At 39.8% G+C, this 18,528-nt stretch overlaps 1 protein-coding gene across 2 annotated transcripts in view; it reads left to right on the forward strand.

Annotated features, from left to right (window-relative positions):
* Positions 1–895: 895 nt before the first annotated feature.
* LOC138326986 (ubinuclein-1-like) overlaps positions 896–18,528 on the forward strand; it is a 37,966-nt gene continuing 20,333 nt past the window's right edge. For both annotated transcript variants that reach the window (XM_069272945.1, XM_069272946.1), the window contains exons 1-7: positions 896–1,158; positions 7,002–7,142; positions 7,452–7,547; positions 7,909–8,055; positions 8,292–8,366; positions 15,972–16,102; positions 17,316–17,604. In XM_069272945.1, coding sequence (XP_069129046.1) covers positions 994–1,158; positions 7,002–7,142; positions 7,452–7,547; positions 7,909–8,055; positions 8,292–8,366; positions 15,972–16,102; positions 17,316–17,604 — 1,044 coding nt within the window. In that variant the 5' untranslated portion in view covers positions 896–993. The remainder of the gene's footprint in view (positions 1,159–7,001; positions 7,143–7,451; positions 7,548–7,908; positions 8,056–8,291; positions 8,367–15,971; positions 16,103–17,315; positions 17,605–18,528) is intronic.

Genomic DNA, 18,528 nt, shown 5'->3' on the forward strand with positions numbered 1-18,528 from the left:
GAACCTGTATTCAGAACATGACTTGGCATTACAAACCAGGTGAGCGATACAGGCCCTCTGGGCCTCTTTTTTGTAAATATCATAGGGATTATAATGGCACACAGAAATTAATATGTGTGCTTCTATCATTTTTTCGAACCTTATATTTTATTTATGTTTATTTTGTTGTCGTTGGATTTTTTTGTAATATATGGTAAAAAATCAGTAGAATATATATACTAATTAACAAAAAGTAACATTCATTCTATCAACTAGTGTTACAGTATTATGCTTAATTTGAATGTGATAGGCTGATATATACATATATATGCTGCTCACACCTATGATAATCTTTCAGATTTAAATCATACAGTTACATTAAATTTTATTGGTAATTTATTTTATATTTCCAAACAAAAATATATGTATACAACAAAGTTGTTTTTTAATGAAATAAGTTTCTAAAGCAAGATTTTCAGAGGAAAAAGTAACAAAAAAAACTAACAAATGTGCCAGATTAATAAAAATAATAATAAAATGAAACATCTTTGTACCTGTGAAATGTTACATTTCAAATTTTGCATAATGATTTATAGTTAGACCTATTTTTGTAAAAATAACTTTATCTGTTCTGATGTCTATTTTTAGAAGGGGAATTCCTTATGAATTCGGAACGTACCATATTTAAGGGTAAGTCGATTCTGTTGCGGAAGGTAGTTTCCCGTTCAATATTGAATTTGTTTCAATCTTTTTTTCTCAATTATTGATGTATATTTTACAATCCAAGGTTTAGATTATGTATGTAGAACATTTGCGCTAAGGATTCATGTTGAATGGATTTTTTTTCACTTGATTCACCAAATATTGCAACGTGGACTCTTCCGGGCAGAAGGTCGTGATTTCGTGACGTCACACATCAGGAAAATGGCGGTTCAATTCGCCAGCTTCGTCAAAAGATTGAAATATTTCTTGTCACTTTCGCCTATATATCAATGGATCTTTTAATTCGTAAGTATGGCGGAACCCAGGAGATTACAATTTACCACTTTGGATAATAAGAAAGAAACTGCAAGCTCGGAAACCCCTGTGTGTACGGCACGTTTCGTGTTGTCTCTCAAAGAATCCACCGACGAAACATGCTCGGAGTTTTCTTACACGGAATTACTGAAAAAGCACTCGGTAAGTTATAAAATCGCCGAAAAACACATGAAAAATACATCTTTATGATATTTTGATAGATATAGATTAATTAAAGTACTTTCTATCAGTTTATAGCATTGTTTAATGTAGTTTTATATGGGGGGATTCCCGTCAGGAAACGGTTTGTTTTCATCACCCCTCTCCTCTTAGTCCATGTAAAAGCTCAGAAAATGGCTGAACTACGTCAGTCTAATGTTCTCGAACTGCCTACAATATAGCCAGACCTTGCCTGTACGCCATTTTGAACATTTGTGCTCTGAAATCCTCTTTCATTATATTTCCCAACCCCTTCCCGTGAGCTGGCCGGTATCTCCCAAACCCGACGTGTGGATCACCGATTACACGTTTAGTTTCGCTGAATGCAAAAGCTATGTTTCTCATGATTTTGTGTGTGAAAATACACTGATGTTATACTGGGGATGAACAGTTATTTCCTGGCCATATTGGTTTATCTACTTGTGTTTGCTTCGTCTTCCATGTTAGATGCTAACGTGACATTTATTTATATCCCGATCTTGCACATTACCCTCGGCCAAACAGTTCTCTGTTCCGATTGGTTGATACTTCTATGAACATTTCCATAGATTGTTAGAAGTTTTGGTGAAGGGTGATTATATTTGCAAACAGTAAGAATATAACACAACACATTCTGCGTGACCTTTGTAATTTTATTTACCTTCTGGTGCGATTATATTGATTGTAATATCTGAAGTTTCTGTTGATGTTGCAATATTGTGATGTCAATGTATTTGTGAGCGGTACTGACACACCAATGCATTAGGTTACAGACATGAAATATCTGTGATGAGGGAATTTCAGCTGTTGTGGGGGAGACAAGGCGAAATTTAACAAAATTACATAGAAGTATAAAATCATGTGAAATGCGATTAATAATTGACCTGTGACGTCACCCAGGTAAGTCGGACGTTGATTATCGGCGATCCAGCATGAAGATTAGATTATAGTCGGAACACAGTTTACAATCAGCGGATTAAATTTGTGAATGTTTGATAGGTATTTTATGTTGTATTTGGAAAAGATGACTTTGTAAAAATATTTATTAGAGCGCGTGCGCAATCTGTTCCGGATCGGAAAGTGGGTCAACACTGATAAAGTGATGTGTGTATTGATACACGTTAGCGGCGCGCGACAGCAGACGAAAACCTGCATCGTTGTCGCCTTTGTCGTAGTCTGCACATAGGTAGATGTTTTGGGGATAATTTAATCATCGAAATATTGATTAGTTTTTATACTGGCGCTGTTCGGGATATGGTGACTGGTAGATAAGCGGGGTTAGCCGTGTGTAGCGCTGTGTACTGGGACTAGGGGGTGGTGTTGTGTCTAGTGGCCGCGGCAGTAGTCAGTCAGCCGTACGTAGCGGCGTGTTATCGGGGCGGGCTTTTGTTCTCGACGCCGCTACACCCAGCCCGGGGGTGAGCGGCCTCACGTGTATGCGCGGAATGCGCGCTGCGGCGTGCGCGCTCATGTACGTGCGTGAAAACGCGTACATTGACGTAGAAAAGTTGGGGGTTGTTTGTACGTTTTCAACGATTTCCTATGTGCATACGGTCCTTTACTAAACAATACGAGGGAGCTGATATATTTAGTGATTAAGTGTGAATTCATGATGTATTTTAGGGGGGCAATGGCCTTGAAAGGTCAAGGAGTAATATCACAGTGTAAAAAATATTTAGAAGTGAATTAAAAGTTAGCGGAATTGTCTTTAGTTTTGACCTTTGAAGTGAAATAATGTTTATTTTAAGTAATTTGCGCTATACTATGTATGAATGACATAATATGTTGTACAAATGCGTTGGTTTCTATGTTGTACAATGTAACAATAAATGTTGTAACATTGTTTTCTAATGTTGTTACATGACATTGGTGTATTACAACATTGTTTAATTGTATAGTTACTCTTTCTTAACTTTTTAAAATCTTTAGTATGGTGTGTTTAAAATTATATGCAAAGAAATAATTTTTGCAAATTAAACTGTAAACTTTTGGTTATAATTCAGGTGTGAGTATTGTTGTACCTATATGCTAGATACCTATATGTATATAGGATTACAGTATTATAGCCAGTTTAGGGATCATTATATAGACAAATGGTAGGTTTTTCCCCAGGCAATGCTACTAGCACCAATGTGTATCTAAGTACCACATAAATGCATGTTTTATCAAAATTTACTTTAAAGATGCTTTACCGCCAACAGAGCACAAACAATACTCATCATATGAACAATAATTGTTTACTCAGGCTTTTGACGGATGCACAATCAGTGCTTCATTCCATATAGGGCATAGTGCCATGGATTATTTTAGGGACGCAATTGATTATTTTTATTATTTATATCTTGAAATATATACATTAAGAAACTTTTCAGTTGTGGTAATGGTGTAAAGTAAGTAACATTTCTAACTAAAATCTCTGCTCCTGTTTTTGGTCAGAGAAAAAAAAGTACCATCCCTCTTTGGTGTAGCATCATAAACCCTTTAATGAGTTTTTAAAAAAAAAGCACTATCATGAAATGGAGACTTATCTTTCATATAAATGTTTTGTATGACTGCATCTATTGATAAATTGTCTGAAATGTGTCACCATGAATTGACACTACCTTAGATACGGTTTGTTCAATGCCCAAGCATTTGTTTCTGTTAGAAAGATTTTGTATTACATTCTTTGGTTGAGCATTTGTTCTTGTGAACATGGTTTTAGTTTATCTCTTCGTGGAGTACTCCTCCAAGTTCTGTCCAATAGCTGAATATTTCCCTGTGTTAGGAAAGGTGCTAAGGAGTTTTTCCCCTTGACTAAATATTGACTCCTAAGTAAAAAAGTAACATGTCTATGTGATGGTTTCCAAATATTAAAAAACACAACAATAAAACAGTTTTTGTATCTCCCTCCAAAAACTGTTTTATTTCATTGTAGGCAGATACAAAAACTGTTTTATTTCATTGTAGGCAGATACAAAAACTGTTTTATTTCATTGTAGGCAGATACAAAAACTGTTTTATTTCATTGTAGGCAGATACAAAAACTGTTTTTATTGTTGTGTACATATATTATTTAGCTAATAATATATATATACTGGAAGGGTTTTCCTTGACTGAACATTTACTCGTCCTTGTACTAGTATAGGAAGGTTTTCTCTTGACTAAACTTTGACTCTTACTAGTATAGGAAGGTTTTCCCTTGACCAAACATTGACTCTTACTTGTACTAGTATAGGAAGGTTTATAGAAAATTCTCCTCTGGGTGTATACACTCACCATTGTGGGAAAGGTTCCAGGTTGTTTCTCCTAACTGATCATTTACTATCATCAGTTATTGACCCCTCGATAGGGTTTGAGTTTTGTTCCCTGGCTGGTTATTTGCCTCTGTAAAGTTTTTGGATTATGTCCCCTGGCTGAACATTCGCCCCTATCAGGAAAGTTTGGGTTATGTCCCTTGGCTGAACATTCATCCCTATGAGGAAAGTTTGGGTTATGTCCCCTGGCTGAATATTCACCTCTATGAGGAAAGTTTGGGTTATGTCCCATGGCAGAACATTCACCCCTATGAGGAAAGTTTGGGTTATGTCCCCTGGCAGAACACTCACCCTATGTGGAAAATTTGGGTTATGTCCCCTGGCTGAACATTCACCCCTATGAGGAAAGTTTGGGTTATGTCCCCTGGCTGAACATTCACCCCTATGAGGAAAGTTTGGGTTATGTCCCCTGGCAGAACATTCACCCCTATGAGGAAAGTTTGGGTTATGTCCCCTGGCTGAATATTCACTCCTATGAGGAAAGTTTGGGTTATGTCCCCTGGCTGAACATTCACCCCTATGAGGAAAGTTTGGGTTATGTCCCCTGGCAGAACATTTACCCCTATGAGGAAAGTTTGGGTTATGTCCCCTGGCTGAACATTCACCCTATGTGGAAAGTTTGGGTTGTGTCCTCTGGCTGAACATTCACCCTATGTGGAAAGTTTGGGTTGTGTCCCCTGGCTGAACATTCACCCTATGAGGAAAGTTTGGGTTGTGTCCTCTGGCTGAACATTCACCCTATGAGGAAAGTTTGGGTTGTGTCCCCTGGCAGAACATTTACCCCTATGAGGAAAGTTTGGGTTATATCCCCTGGCAGAACATTTACCCCTATGAGGAAAGTTTGGGTTATGTCCCCTGGCTGAATATTCACTCCTTTGAAGAAAGTTTGGGTTATGTCCCCTGGCAGAACATTTACCCCTATGAGGAAAGTTTGGGTTATGTCCCCTGGCTGAATATTCACTCCTTTGAAGAAAGTTTTGGTTGTGTCCCCTGGCTGAACATTCACCCCTATGAGGAAAGTTTGGGTTATGTCCCCTGGCAGAACATTTACCCCTATGAGGAAAGTTTGGGTTATGTCCCCTGGCTGAACATTCACCCTATGTGGAAAGTTTGGGTTGTGTCCCCTGGCTGAATATTCACTCATATGAGGAAAGTTTGGGTTATGTCCCCTGGCTGAACATTCACCCTATGTGGAAAGTTTGGGTTGTGTCCTCTGGCTGAACATTCACCCTATGAGGAAAGTTTGGGTTGTGTCCCCTGGCAGAACATTTACCCCTATGAGGAAAGTTTGGGTTGTGTCCTCTGGCTGAACATTCACCCTATGAGGAAAGTTTGGGTTATATCCCCTGGCAGAACATTTACCCCTATGAGGAAAGTTTGGGTTATGTCCCCTGGCAGAAACATTAAAGTTTTGGTTGTGTCCCCTGGCTGAACCTTTACCCCTATGAGGAAAGTTTGGGTTATGTCCCCTGGCAGAACATTCACCCCTATAAGGAAAGTTTGGGTTGTGTCCCTTGGCTGAACATTCACCCCTATGAGGAAAGTTTGGGTTATGTCCCCTGGCTGAACATTCACCCCTATGAGGAAAGTTTGGGTTATGTCCCCTGGCTGAATATTCACTCATATGAGGAAAGTTTGGTTTATGTCTCCTGGCAGAACATTAAAGTTTTGGTTGTGTCCCCTGGCTGAACCTTTACCCCTATCAGGAAGGTTTGGGTTATGTCCCCTGGATGAACATTCACCCCTATGAGGGAAGTTTGGGTTATGTCCCATGGATGAACATTCACCCCTATGAGGAAAGTTTGGGTTATGTCCCCTGGCTGAACATTCACCCCTATGAGGACAGTTTGGGTTATGTCCCCTGGCTGAACATTCACCCCTATGAGGAAAGTTTGGGTTATGTCCCCTGGCTGAACATTCACTCCTATGAGGAAAGTTTGGGTTATATCCCCTGGCAGAACATTCACCCCTATGAGGAAAGTTTGGGTTATGTCCCCTGGCTGAACATTCACCTCTATGAGGAAAGTTTGGGTTATGTCCCCTGGCTGAACATCCACCCCTATGAGGAAAGTTTGGGTTATGTCCCCTGGCTGACCATTCACCCCTATGAGGAAAGTTTGGGTTATGTCCCCTGGCTGAACATTCACCCCTATGAGGAAAGTTTGGGTTATGTCCCTTGGCTGAACATTCACCTCAGTTAGGAAAGTTTGGGTTATGTCCCTTGGCTGAACATTCACCCTTATGAGGAAAGTTTGGATTATGTCCCCTGACTGAACATTCACCCCTATGAGGAAAGTTTGGATTATGTCCCTTTGCTGAACATTCACCTCAGTGAGGAAGGTTTGAGTTATGTCCCCTGGATGAACATTCACCCCTATGAGGAAAGTTTGGATTATGTCCCCTGGATGAACATTCAACAAGATAACTTTGTTGTTGGTAATAACATAGTTACCCTTTGATATAACTACTGTTTATGTTGCTAGCTAAGACTTGTTACTGTTTTGATTCCAGTCTGCTACAAATGGTGTACAGAAGGAACGTTCTTCTGACGATGGTACAGATAAACCAAAGAATGACCTGTCAGGTCCGTTTGGGGATGAGGACGATCCAGACGAGGTGGCAGCTATCGCCCGACAGTTTGAGGAGAAATATGTACGTATTATACCATAAACCATCAAACTTGCATATACTGAAAGATGTGAATTCGTTTTCAAGCTCTCTTGTATATGCATAATTGTGTGAAAATTTGTCCCTGAATATAATACATGTATTTAGGAAAAAACTCTTGAAATTGTGTTTTTTTAATTATGGTTGCTTATGCAGTCATCAATGGTCTTCTGGGAAAAAATGTAAAGAATCTAAAAATAATTTGATAGGATAATATCATTAAAAAAATTCACACACATTGCATCTTCATTTCATGATGTATTAAAATAAAATATTTGTACATCTTATTGGCAGGGCCCTAAACCCGGAACAAAGAAACCAGTGGTCGAGATGATTGACCTCGGAGAAGGATATGATGAGAATGATCCGTTTATAGACAACTCGGAGGCTGTAAGACTTTAACACTCTCTTTTCTGTAATGTGACTCATTGTGACAGAACAGAAATAAAATCTGAGGCCACATAATTCTGTTATTTCTGTGGCACTTCAATCATTGTTGGTGACTTAAGTTCAAAGGATCCAGTATTTTTCTTATTGTAAGTGACCCACATATCACTGTCAGTCTGTTTCTAATGGACTATGATATCAAACGAACTCTCCAATTAAATACTTATTTGGAAACCTATATTTCAGCAGTAAATTTATTTGTAGGAATATGTTTTATCCCAAATTATCACTAAGTTAAATCTATAAAAGGTTGTTAATATACCAATAAAAAGTGTCTTTTATGATAATTTAATCTTGTGTACAGTACGATGAGTTGGTGCCATCAACATTGACGACACGTCTTGGTGGGTTCTACATCAACTCAGGAAAGCTAGAATTCCGAGAGCTGTCTGACGACTCCATGGATGCATTTCAAAAATCAACTCCTCTCCAAAAAAAGAGAAAGAAGCAGGTATGTCAACCACCACTTCAGATCAATGTCATAGACATTGTATGGAAGTGTAAAGTTTGATTAGTAAAGAATCTTTATAAGAGAATGATTATTTATTTGTTTGGTTGGAATGACTTCAACATTTTCTTTGAATAAATTGATTAAAAAAGTGCAGATGTACTTGCTTCTAAAAATGTCTTAATACGCCAGAATGTGTGCTCATCATCATTACACCAGTGCTATCCTTCCATTTACAGGTAATTGCTTCAGACTCTGAATCTGAAAAGGAGGAGAAGACGAAAGAAAACAAGAAAGTTGTCATCAAGATGAAGGTAGGGCATTATTGGATACCTGTCTAAGGTAGGGCATTAATAGGTACCTGTCTAAGGTAGGGCATTAATGGATACCTGTCTAAGGTAGGGCATAAATAGATACCTGTGTCAGGTAGGGTATAATAGAATAATAGATACCTGTCTTAAGGTAGGGCATTAATAGGTACCTGTCTAAGGTAGGGCATTAATAGGTACCTGTCTTAAGGTAGGGCATTAATAGGTACCTGTCTTAAGGTAGGGCATTAATAGGTACCTGTCTTAAGGTAGGGCATTAATAGGTACCTGTCTAAGGTAGGGCATTAATGGATACCTGTCTAAGGTAGGGCATTAATGGATACCTGTCTAAGGTAGGGCATTAATAGGTACCTGTCTAAGGTAGGGCGTTGATAGGTACCTGTCTAAGGTAGGGCATTAATAGGTACCTGTCTAAGGTAGGGCGTTAATGGATACCTGTCTAAGGTAGGGCATTAATAGGTACCTGTCTAAGGTAGGGCATTAATAGATACCTGTCTTAAGGTAGGGCATTAATAGGTACCTGTCTAAGGTAGGGCGTTAATAGGTACCTGTCTAAGGTAGGGCATTAATAGGTACCTGTCTAAGGTAGGGCATTAATGGATACCTGTCTAAGGTAGGGCATTAATAGGTACCTGTCTAAGGTAGGGCATTAATGGATACCTGTCTAAGGTAGGGCATACTGTCATACTTCCAAGAGGAGTGCATTCCGGTCACGTACGTGAAGAGAATCATGACCAGAAAGAGTGGGAACTTGGTCCCAACACACACTTTCATATTGACGTTCGCAACACCAACGTTACCGCAGAGCGTAACTGTTGGTTACCAGCGTTATGCTGTTACCGTCTACATTCCCAATCCATTGAGGTGCCGTAACTGCCAGAGGTACGGCCATCATGAGAACAATTGTAGACGGAAAATGGTATGTCAGTACTGTGGCCGTGAGAGTCACGATGAAAAAGACGAATGTGACATTGTCAACCGTCACTGCGTCAATTGCGGGGGTGACCATGCTGCGTCTGCTCGCACCTGTCCTGCCTGGACTCGGGAGAGGGAGATATTACGGGTCAAATATACCCAAGGTGTCTCTTTCCCCGAGGCTAGGAGGATAGTCGAGCGTTCAGACCTGAATGTGGCAACCTATGCTCAGATCACCCGCGCAAAGACGCCTGTTGACAGTGTCACCGTCAAACATGCGTCGGTCCAGGCCTTGGTTGACAAGCCTAACTGGGACAATGATGTCCCAGATATGGCTGATGCTAAGACCTGCAAAATAATCATGGGGGACCCGAACAGGTTCAAGTCTGGTCCATCTCAGCCACAACATAAACCACAACAAAGACCACAACAAAAACCACAACAAAAACCACCTGGAGCTAAAACGCCACCGGCCTCTCCAGGACTTACACAACACCAAACACCGAACATTAGAAAAAAAGTTACCGCCGCTCGTCATAGACGTGCTATATCTTCACCGTCTATTGACGTAAAAAAACTCCCTGAGAAAGCCAAGCGACCAGCAAATACACCACCGCAGGAGCAACGCCAGACCAAAACCACCAAGGTAAAGCTGGCGAGGCTCCCTGCACTAAACAAACCCAGTAAGGGATCAGATGACCCTATCCTTGGACGGAACATCTATGATGTTCTATCGGACGACAGCGAGTTTGGTGACAACACATTTATCGCCACCAAACAACCTACTTCAAGTAGTCCTGTCGGTCCGACAAACTATCCTCAGGGACCAACATAGAGACAAACACTATCATACAATGGAACATACGCGGATTTAAAGCGAACATAGAAGAACTAAAACATCTTATACAATCAAAAAACCCATCCATATTCTGCCTTCAAGAAATAATGCTGAAAGACACCATCAATCTCAGACAATTTACACTATACACCAAAACTCCAACAACAGGTGGCCGCCCATCAGGTGGTGTGGCGGTGGCGGTGCATAAAAACGTCCCTCACAGACACATTCAGCTAAATACCACCTTACAAGCTGTTGCTATAAGCGCAACTCTTCACCGAAAAATAACAGTCTGTTCTATATATTTACCTCCAAATACTCCATTTAGTTGTGATGAACTGAGTAACATTGTATCACAACTACCAGTGCCATATATTATCATGGGTGACTTTAACGGTCATAATAGCCTCTGGGGCTCCCCAGGCACTGACGATAGAGGTAGACGTATCGAAGATTTTATTAATAAAAACAGCTTATGTCTTTATAACACCAATGCCCCAACATATTTACACCCTGCCTCTGGCTCGCTTACCCACATTGATCTATCGTTGTGCCATCCATCAATTCTTCTGGATTATGATTGGATGGTCAACGATGATCTTTGTGGGAGCGATCACTTCCCAATTATACTTAAAAACATAGGGTCACCAAAACTTGAGGAGCCTATTCCTCGTTGGAATCTACATAAGGCAGACTGGGTTCAATTTAAAAATTTGTGCGCAGAGGAGCTCATCGAGGATAAATTTTTGAACCTCGATGACCCCATTAAAATTTTCACAGAAGCGCTCACTTCTATCGCTACAAAAACCATACCAAAATCCGTGCCAAAACCTACAAAGTTTCGTCTCTCAAATGATTCATTTATCAATAGATCTGGTAGAAATTCCGCTCTGAGGCGGTACTTGGCTTCGCCAACCGTCTCAAACTATAACAATTTTAAAATTTGGAGAGCAAAAGCTCGAAGGTCTATCAAATCCGACAAGAAAAGTACTTGGAAAGAGTACGTCTCAAAAATTAATTCCAATACATCCTCGAAGAAAGTTTGGGAAATGATTGGTAAAATCAGTGGGAAAAGAAAAGCGACACCATCCTCCCACCTCATTAACAAAAATAAAATATTTTCTTCAAAATCCGAAATAGCTGACGCCTTTGCCAAAAATTTTGCTAAAAATTCATCCAGCAAAAATCATTCCAAAAAATTTCAAAAATTTCAAAAAGAAAAGGAAAAGAGACGTCTTAATTTTAAATCCTCCAATAGTGAAAGTTACAATAGGCCTTTCGAGATACCAGAATTGCTCGAGTCCCTTGAGAAATCAAAGGACTCGGCAGCTGGACCAGACGAAATTCCATATATGTTTTTAAAACAATTACCAGAATCTTCACTAAAATGTCTTTTAACTATATTTAATAAAGTTTACTCTTCTGGCAAAATTCCCGAGTCTTGGAAGGAATCTACTATTATACCCCTTCCGAAGCCCGGGAAAGATGCTACTGATGCCAATAACTATCGTCCTATTTCATTGACGAGTTGTATTTGTAAAACTTTAGAACGTATGATAAATACGAGATTAGTTTGGTTCCTGGAATCAAACAATATTTTAAGTCCTCTGCAAAGCGGCTTTAGAAACCGCAGGGGAACGGTAGACCACTTAGTTAGACTAGAAACATTTATACGAGAAGCATTTGCCAAGAAAGAACATCTTGTGGCCGTATTCTTTGACCTTGAAAAGGCATACGACACAACTTGGCAATATGGAATCATGAACGATCTCCATGATATCGGTATACGTGGTAATTTGCCAAAGTTTATTTCAAATTTTATATCTGACAGGCATTTCAAAGTGCGAACGGGTTCCACTTATTCAGAAACAGAAACACAGGAGATGGGCGTCCCTCAGGGTGGTATCCTGTCCGTCACACTTTTTGGACTAAAAATTAACAGCATAACTAAATGTCTTGGCCAATCTACGGAAGGGTCTCTATTTGTGGATGATTTCTTGATCTGTTACAGATCAAAAAACATGCACACTATAGAACGACAACTACAACAATGTTTAGGCAAATTACAAAATTGGGCTGACGAAAATGGCTTTAGATTTTCAAATTCAAAAACTGTCTGTATGCACTTCTGTCAAAAACGAAAACCGCACAATGATCCTGACCTCACACTCGATGGAATTAAAATTCCAGTAGTTGAACAAACTAAATTTCTTGGACTAATATTTGATTCGAAACTGTCCTTTGTTCCACATATCAAACATCTGAAGGATAAGTGCTCGAAGGCGCTGAACATTCTACGAGTTCTTTCCCATTCTGATTGGGGTGCAGACCGTGAAATGCTTCTACGTATCTATCGGGCACTTATTAGATCAAAACTTGACTACGGCTCTATTGTCTATGGATCGGCTCGCAGCTCCTATCTACAGATGCTTGACCCTATACAGAATCAGGGACTGCGTCTCGCACTTGGAGCTTTTCGAACAACACCTGTGAAGAGTCTCCATGTGGAAGCTAATGAGCCATCTCTAGACGATCGACGAAAGAAATTATCCTTACAGTATGCTGCTCAACTGAAATCCAATCCCAAAAACCCCGCATTCGTTCTTGTATTTAATCCACAACACCAGGACATATTCAGACAAAATCAAAAGCTCATACCAACATTTGGCATCAGAATTTCAAAGTTTTTGCAGGAACTAAATATAAATTTCGACACCATTGACGAGTACACCATATCGGATGTACCACCATGGCTCATTCAAACACCTGATATCAATTTATCTTTGCATGAGAGGGCAAAGTCCAGTGCATTACCCGAAGAACATAAATCCTCCTTTCGGGAGTGCATCAGGACTTTCCCTGATCATGTTAAGATCTATACTGACGGCTCAAAAGATGGTGATAAAGTTGCGGCAGCATGCTGTACATCTAATCACTGTTCCTCTATCCGACTTCCAGATGTTGCTTCCATTTTCTCTGCGGAAGCTTGTGCTATCGGTCTGGCTCTTGACCACATCGAAGAACACCGTATTGAAAAGGCAATCATCTGTTCAGACTCTCTTTCGGTTCTTCAGGCTTTGAAATCAAGAAGCCCTAGAAATACTCTAATCCAAAATATTTTAATCCGAACATTTCGATTATCTTCTAAAACTCAAATTACTTATCTCTGGATTCCCAGTCATGTGGGTATAAAGGGGAATGAACAGGCTGATAAAGCAGCTAAGACTGCTCTTCGCCTAGCACAAACACATTTGAAACTACCATACACCGACATCAAACCTTCAATTCAGTCAGCCATCAAACACCATTGGCAACAAAGGTGGTCTACCGAAACAAACAATAAACTGTTTAAAATTCAACCTACACTTAATCCTAAACTGTCCAGTCGGAGAGACCGCAGAGAGGAAGTTGTTCTCTCTCGGCTCCGAACTGGACACACATGTTTTACACATTCCTATCTATTGAGAGGGGAGGATCCTCCTACATGCCATGCATGTGATTCTCCTCTCACAGTGGAGCATATTTTATTGCATTGTATTGATTTTAAACACATACGAGATAAATACTACGATGTCTCCGACATGTACACTTTGTTTCATGCCGTGAGACATAATCGTATTTTTAATTCTCTCAAAGAGATTGGTATTTTAAGCAAAATATGAACGTTTTCTCATCATACATCGTATCAACTCAACATTTCATCGTTTCATCAACATTGTGCATGAGTTTTCTCATGTGTTTTAGCCAAATTTATTTTATCCCATGCAAACCTTTTTTTTTATCAAATTAACATTTACAATCTGTGTTTTAGTCCTTACTTGCTTTTTCTTACCCTGAACTTTTATCCTGATATTAATGCATGACTTGTAGTTTGGCCCTAAATGACCTTAGTTGTCGATGGGCCGTAAAACTCAAACAAACAAACAAACAATAAACAAAAGGTAGGGCATTAATAGGTACCTGTCTAAGGTAATGCATTAATGGATACCTGTCTAAGGTAGGGCGTTAATAGGTACCTGTCCAAGGTAGGACATTAATAGATACCTGTCTTAAGGTAGGGCATTAATAGGTACCTGTCTAAGGTAGGGCGTTAATAGGTACCTGTCCAAGGTAGGACATTAATAAATACCTGTCTAAGGTAGGGCATTAATAGATACCTGTCTTAAGGTAGGGCATTAATGGATACCTGTCTAAGGTAGGGCATTAATAGGTACCTGTCTAAGGTAGGGCATTAATGGATACCTGTCTAAGGTAGGGCATAAATAGATACCTGTGTCAGGTAGGGTATAATAGATACCTGTCTAAGGTAGGGCAGTAATAGATACCTGTCTAAGGTAGGGCAGTAATGGATACCTGTCTAAGGTAGGGCAGTAATAGATACCTGTCTAAGATAGGGCATTAATTGATACCTGTCTAAGGTAGGGCATAAATAGATACCTGTGTCAGGTAGGGTATAATAGATACCTATCTAAGGTAGGGCATTAATAGATACCTGTCTTAAGGTAGGGCATTAATAGGTACCTGTGTCAGGTAGGGCATTAATACATACCTGTCTTAAGGTAGGGCATAAATAGATACCTGTGTCAGGTAGGGTATAATAGATACCTGTCTAAGGTAGGGCAGTAATAGATACCTGTCTAAGGTAGGGCATTAATAGATACCTGTCTTAGGTAGGGCATTAATAGATACCTGTCTAAGGTAGGGCATTAATAGATACCTGTCTTAGGTAGGGCATTAATAGGTACCTGTCTAAGGTAGGGCATTAATAGGTACCTGTCTAAGGTAGGGCATTAATAGATACCTGTCTTAGGTAGGGCATTAATAGGTACCTGTCTAAGGTAGGGCATTAATAGGTACCTGTCTAAGGTAGGGCATTAATAGGTACCTGTCTAAGGTAGGGCATTAATAGGTACCTGTCTAAGGTAGGGCATTAATAGGTACCTGTCTAAGGTAGGGCATAAATAGATACCTGTGTCAGGTAGGGTATAATAGATACCTGTCTTAGGTAGGGCATTAATAGATACCTGTCTAAGGTAGGGCATTAATAGGTACCTGTCTAAGGTAGGGCATTAATAGATACCTGTCTTAGGTAGGGCATTAATAGGTACCTGTCTAAGGTAGGGCATTAATAGGTACCTGTCTAAGGTAGGGCATTAGTAGGTACCTGTCTAAGGTAGGGCATTAATAGGTACCTGTCTAAGGTAGGGCATAAATAGATACCTGTGTCAGGTAGGGTATAATAGATACCTGTCTTAGGTAGGGCATTAATAGATACCTGTCTAAGGTAGGGCATTAATAGGTACCTGTCTAAGGTAGGGCATTAATGGATACCTGTCTTAAGGTAGGGCATTAATAGGTACCTGTCTACGGTAGGGCATTAATAGGTACCTGTCTAAGGTAGGGCATTAATAGGTACCTGTCTAAGGTAGGGCATTAATGGATACCTGTCTAAGGTAGGGCATTAATAGGTACCTGTCTACGGTAGGGCATTAATAGATACCTGTCTAAGGTAGGGCATTAATGGATACCTGTCTACGGTAGGGCATTAATAGATACCTGTCTAAGGTAGGGCATTAATAGGTACCTGTCTAAGGTAGGGCATTAATAGGTACCTGTCTAAGGTAGGGCATTAATTGATACCTGTCTAAGGTAGGGCATTAATAGGTACCTGTCTACGGTAGGGCATTAATAGATACCTGTCTTAGGTAGGGCATTAATAGATACCTGTCTAAGGTAGGGCATTAATAGATACCTGTGTCAGGTAGGGCATTACAGGTATTCTTAAAAAGCTTTTTAACTAAATTTTTTGCAATAAATTATGATGCTTTACATTTCAGAAGAGAAAGATAAAAGATGGTATAGAGGGCGAAGAAAAGAAACGAAAGAAGAAAAAATTATTGAATGGAGAAGGTGTAGAAAAGTCGTTTAAAAAACCTAAAAAGCCTGAAGAAAAAGAGAAACTAAAAAAGTAAGAAATATCAATGAAAGGGATGGTTAAGGAATACACTAAAAAAAGATACTTCAATCTAGATAAGATACTTCAATGGAAATTTCAAGGTGCTTTTAAACTGATATCATTCCAGATTGTGTGTAATATTTAGATACAGTGTAACTTCCCGAAACCGAACCTTCTCAAAACCGATCACCTCTGGAAAAGGAACATGAATGACATGTGCGGAATGAATTCCTCTTTAGTAATAGTAGATAAAACTTCTCAAAAACAATCCATCCCCATTCCGAATACCTGACCAATTTTGAGATCGGAATAGTCGAATGTAACTAAAATACACTTCTGAAAACCGGTCTTACCTGAGCGACACTGATAACTTGCATTGAGATCTGATCAACCGACCGTGAAATACACACGTACCTGTATCGATAGTTGTGGCATGCCATGTTCTGAGGCATGTACATACAGGTGTGAAGGCTATAGGTATATGTACACGGTAATCATACCAGAGATGGTTGTGTAATTATCTAAACATGGCTATTGTTTAGATATTTAACGAAGGTCTACCACGTGCATGCAGTTTGTTTACTGTAGGAAAACAAGCAGAGCTAGAAATAAAGAGAAAGTTTCATAATAAATTTTGAGTCTCACACGGGTTATTTATTTAAATATCTAGTTGTCGTGTCGGATAACGTAAATTATCTGTATGAAGAGGTCAAAGCCATGCATTGTTTTAGAAAATAACCAAGCCATATAATGGCCGGCATCAACTGATCATCGTGACCATATTTAATTTGATATTTGACGTAACCAGAAACCGGAACATACCAAAGACTAACTACGTTTATAAGCAGTAACAAAATCAAGATTGTTATAAACCATTCCTTTTAAACTTATGATTCTCTCATTTGTGATAACATTCGAAGATTGGTCGGTTATAATGAACACTAGGCATACAGGCAGTACAGTACAGTGTAGTAAACGACTTACGGTCGATTAAATCCTGATCGTAATGATCATTATTCGGTTCACTTCTCCAAACCGAACCCTCTCTAAACCGGCCAAAATTCTATGCACCGCCCATGATCGGTTTAGGGATGTTCCACTGTATTACGTTTCAAATGTATTAATTCCTTATTGTAATAATGGTGTTAAATTTGGTTATGAAGATAAAATATGAGTCTCCATTGCAGACATATAAACTATTTTAAACTCATTTATTTATTAACAGGAAGAAATTGTCGCCAACTGTTGGTGAGCTCCTAAAACAGCAGACCCAGTCAACAGCGACGCCTACCTCAGTCACAAACTATTTAAACTCTGACAGCCAGGAAAGTAACGACTCCTCTCAGGACGGAAAACCAGAAAAGTTATTCCCCGATAATGTTACAAGTAACTCGAAGGAGGACTCGAACAGTAGAGAGGCTGGGGAAACAAAGTCTGTCGATCCTTCACAGATACCTAAACTCCCTCAGGGACTGCCACAACCACTCATAGACACTATAGAAAAGTTAAAAGAGGTAAATGTTGTCTGTAGTAGAGATGTCAGTCATCCACAGGCTCCACCCACTTCTGATCATGACTTTTATATCAGGACAATTTAAAACTCACATATTATATTGTTTTTGGGCTGTCAATCATCCACAAACTCCGTCCACTGATCATCAAGACTCATACCTCACTTTTTTTTTCGCATTCCATATCCCAACAAGACTTTATAATGTAAGGTATTAGAAAGTGTTTTCAATAAGATTGCTGTATTATGATTTACAATAATTGTGACCAGTTGTTAGCTCACCTGGCCCGAAGGGCCGGTGAGCTTATGTCATGGCGCGGCGTCCGTCCGTCAACATTTCCTTTAAATCGCTACTAGTCATAGAGTTCTGCATGGATTGTAACCAAATTTGGCCACAAACATCCTTTGGGGAAGGGGAACAGAACTTGTATAAATTTTGGCTCTGACCCCCCGGGGGCAGGAGGGGCGGAGCCCAATAGGGAAAATAAAGGTAAATCCTATAAAACGCTACTTGTCCTAGAGTTCTGCATGGATTGTAATCAAATTTGGCCAGAAACATCCTTGGCGGAAGGGGAACAGAACTTGTATAAATTTTGGCTCTGACCCCACGGGGGCAGGAGGGGTGGGGCCCAATAGGGGAAATAGAGGTAAATCCTATTAATCGCTACTTGTCCTATAGTTCTGCATGGATTGTAACCAAATTTGGCCAGAAACATCCTTGGTGGAAGGGGAACAGAACTTGTATAAATTTTGGCTCTGACCCCCTGGGGGCAGGAGAGGCGGGGCCCAATAGGGGAAATAGAGGTAAATCCTATAAATCGCTACTTGTCCTAGAGTTCTGCATGGATTGTAACCAAATTTGGCCAGAAACATCCTTGGCGGAAGGGGAACAGAACTTGTATAAATTTTGGCTCTGACCCCACGGGGG

Source organism: Argopecten irradians, chromosome 7 (genome assembly GCF_041381155.1).
Source record: "Argopecten irradians isolate NY chromosome 7, Ai_NY, whole genome shotgun sequence".
NCBI lineage: Eukaryota > Metazoa > Mollusca > Bivalvia > Pectinida > Pectinidae > Argopecten > Argopecten irradians.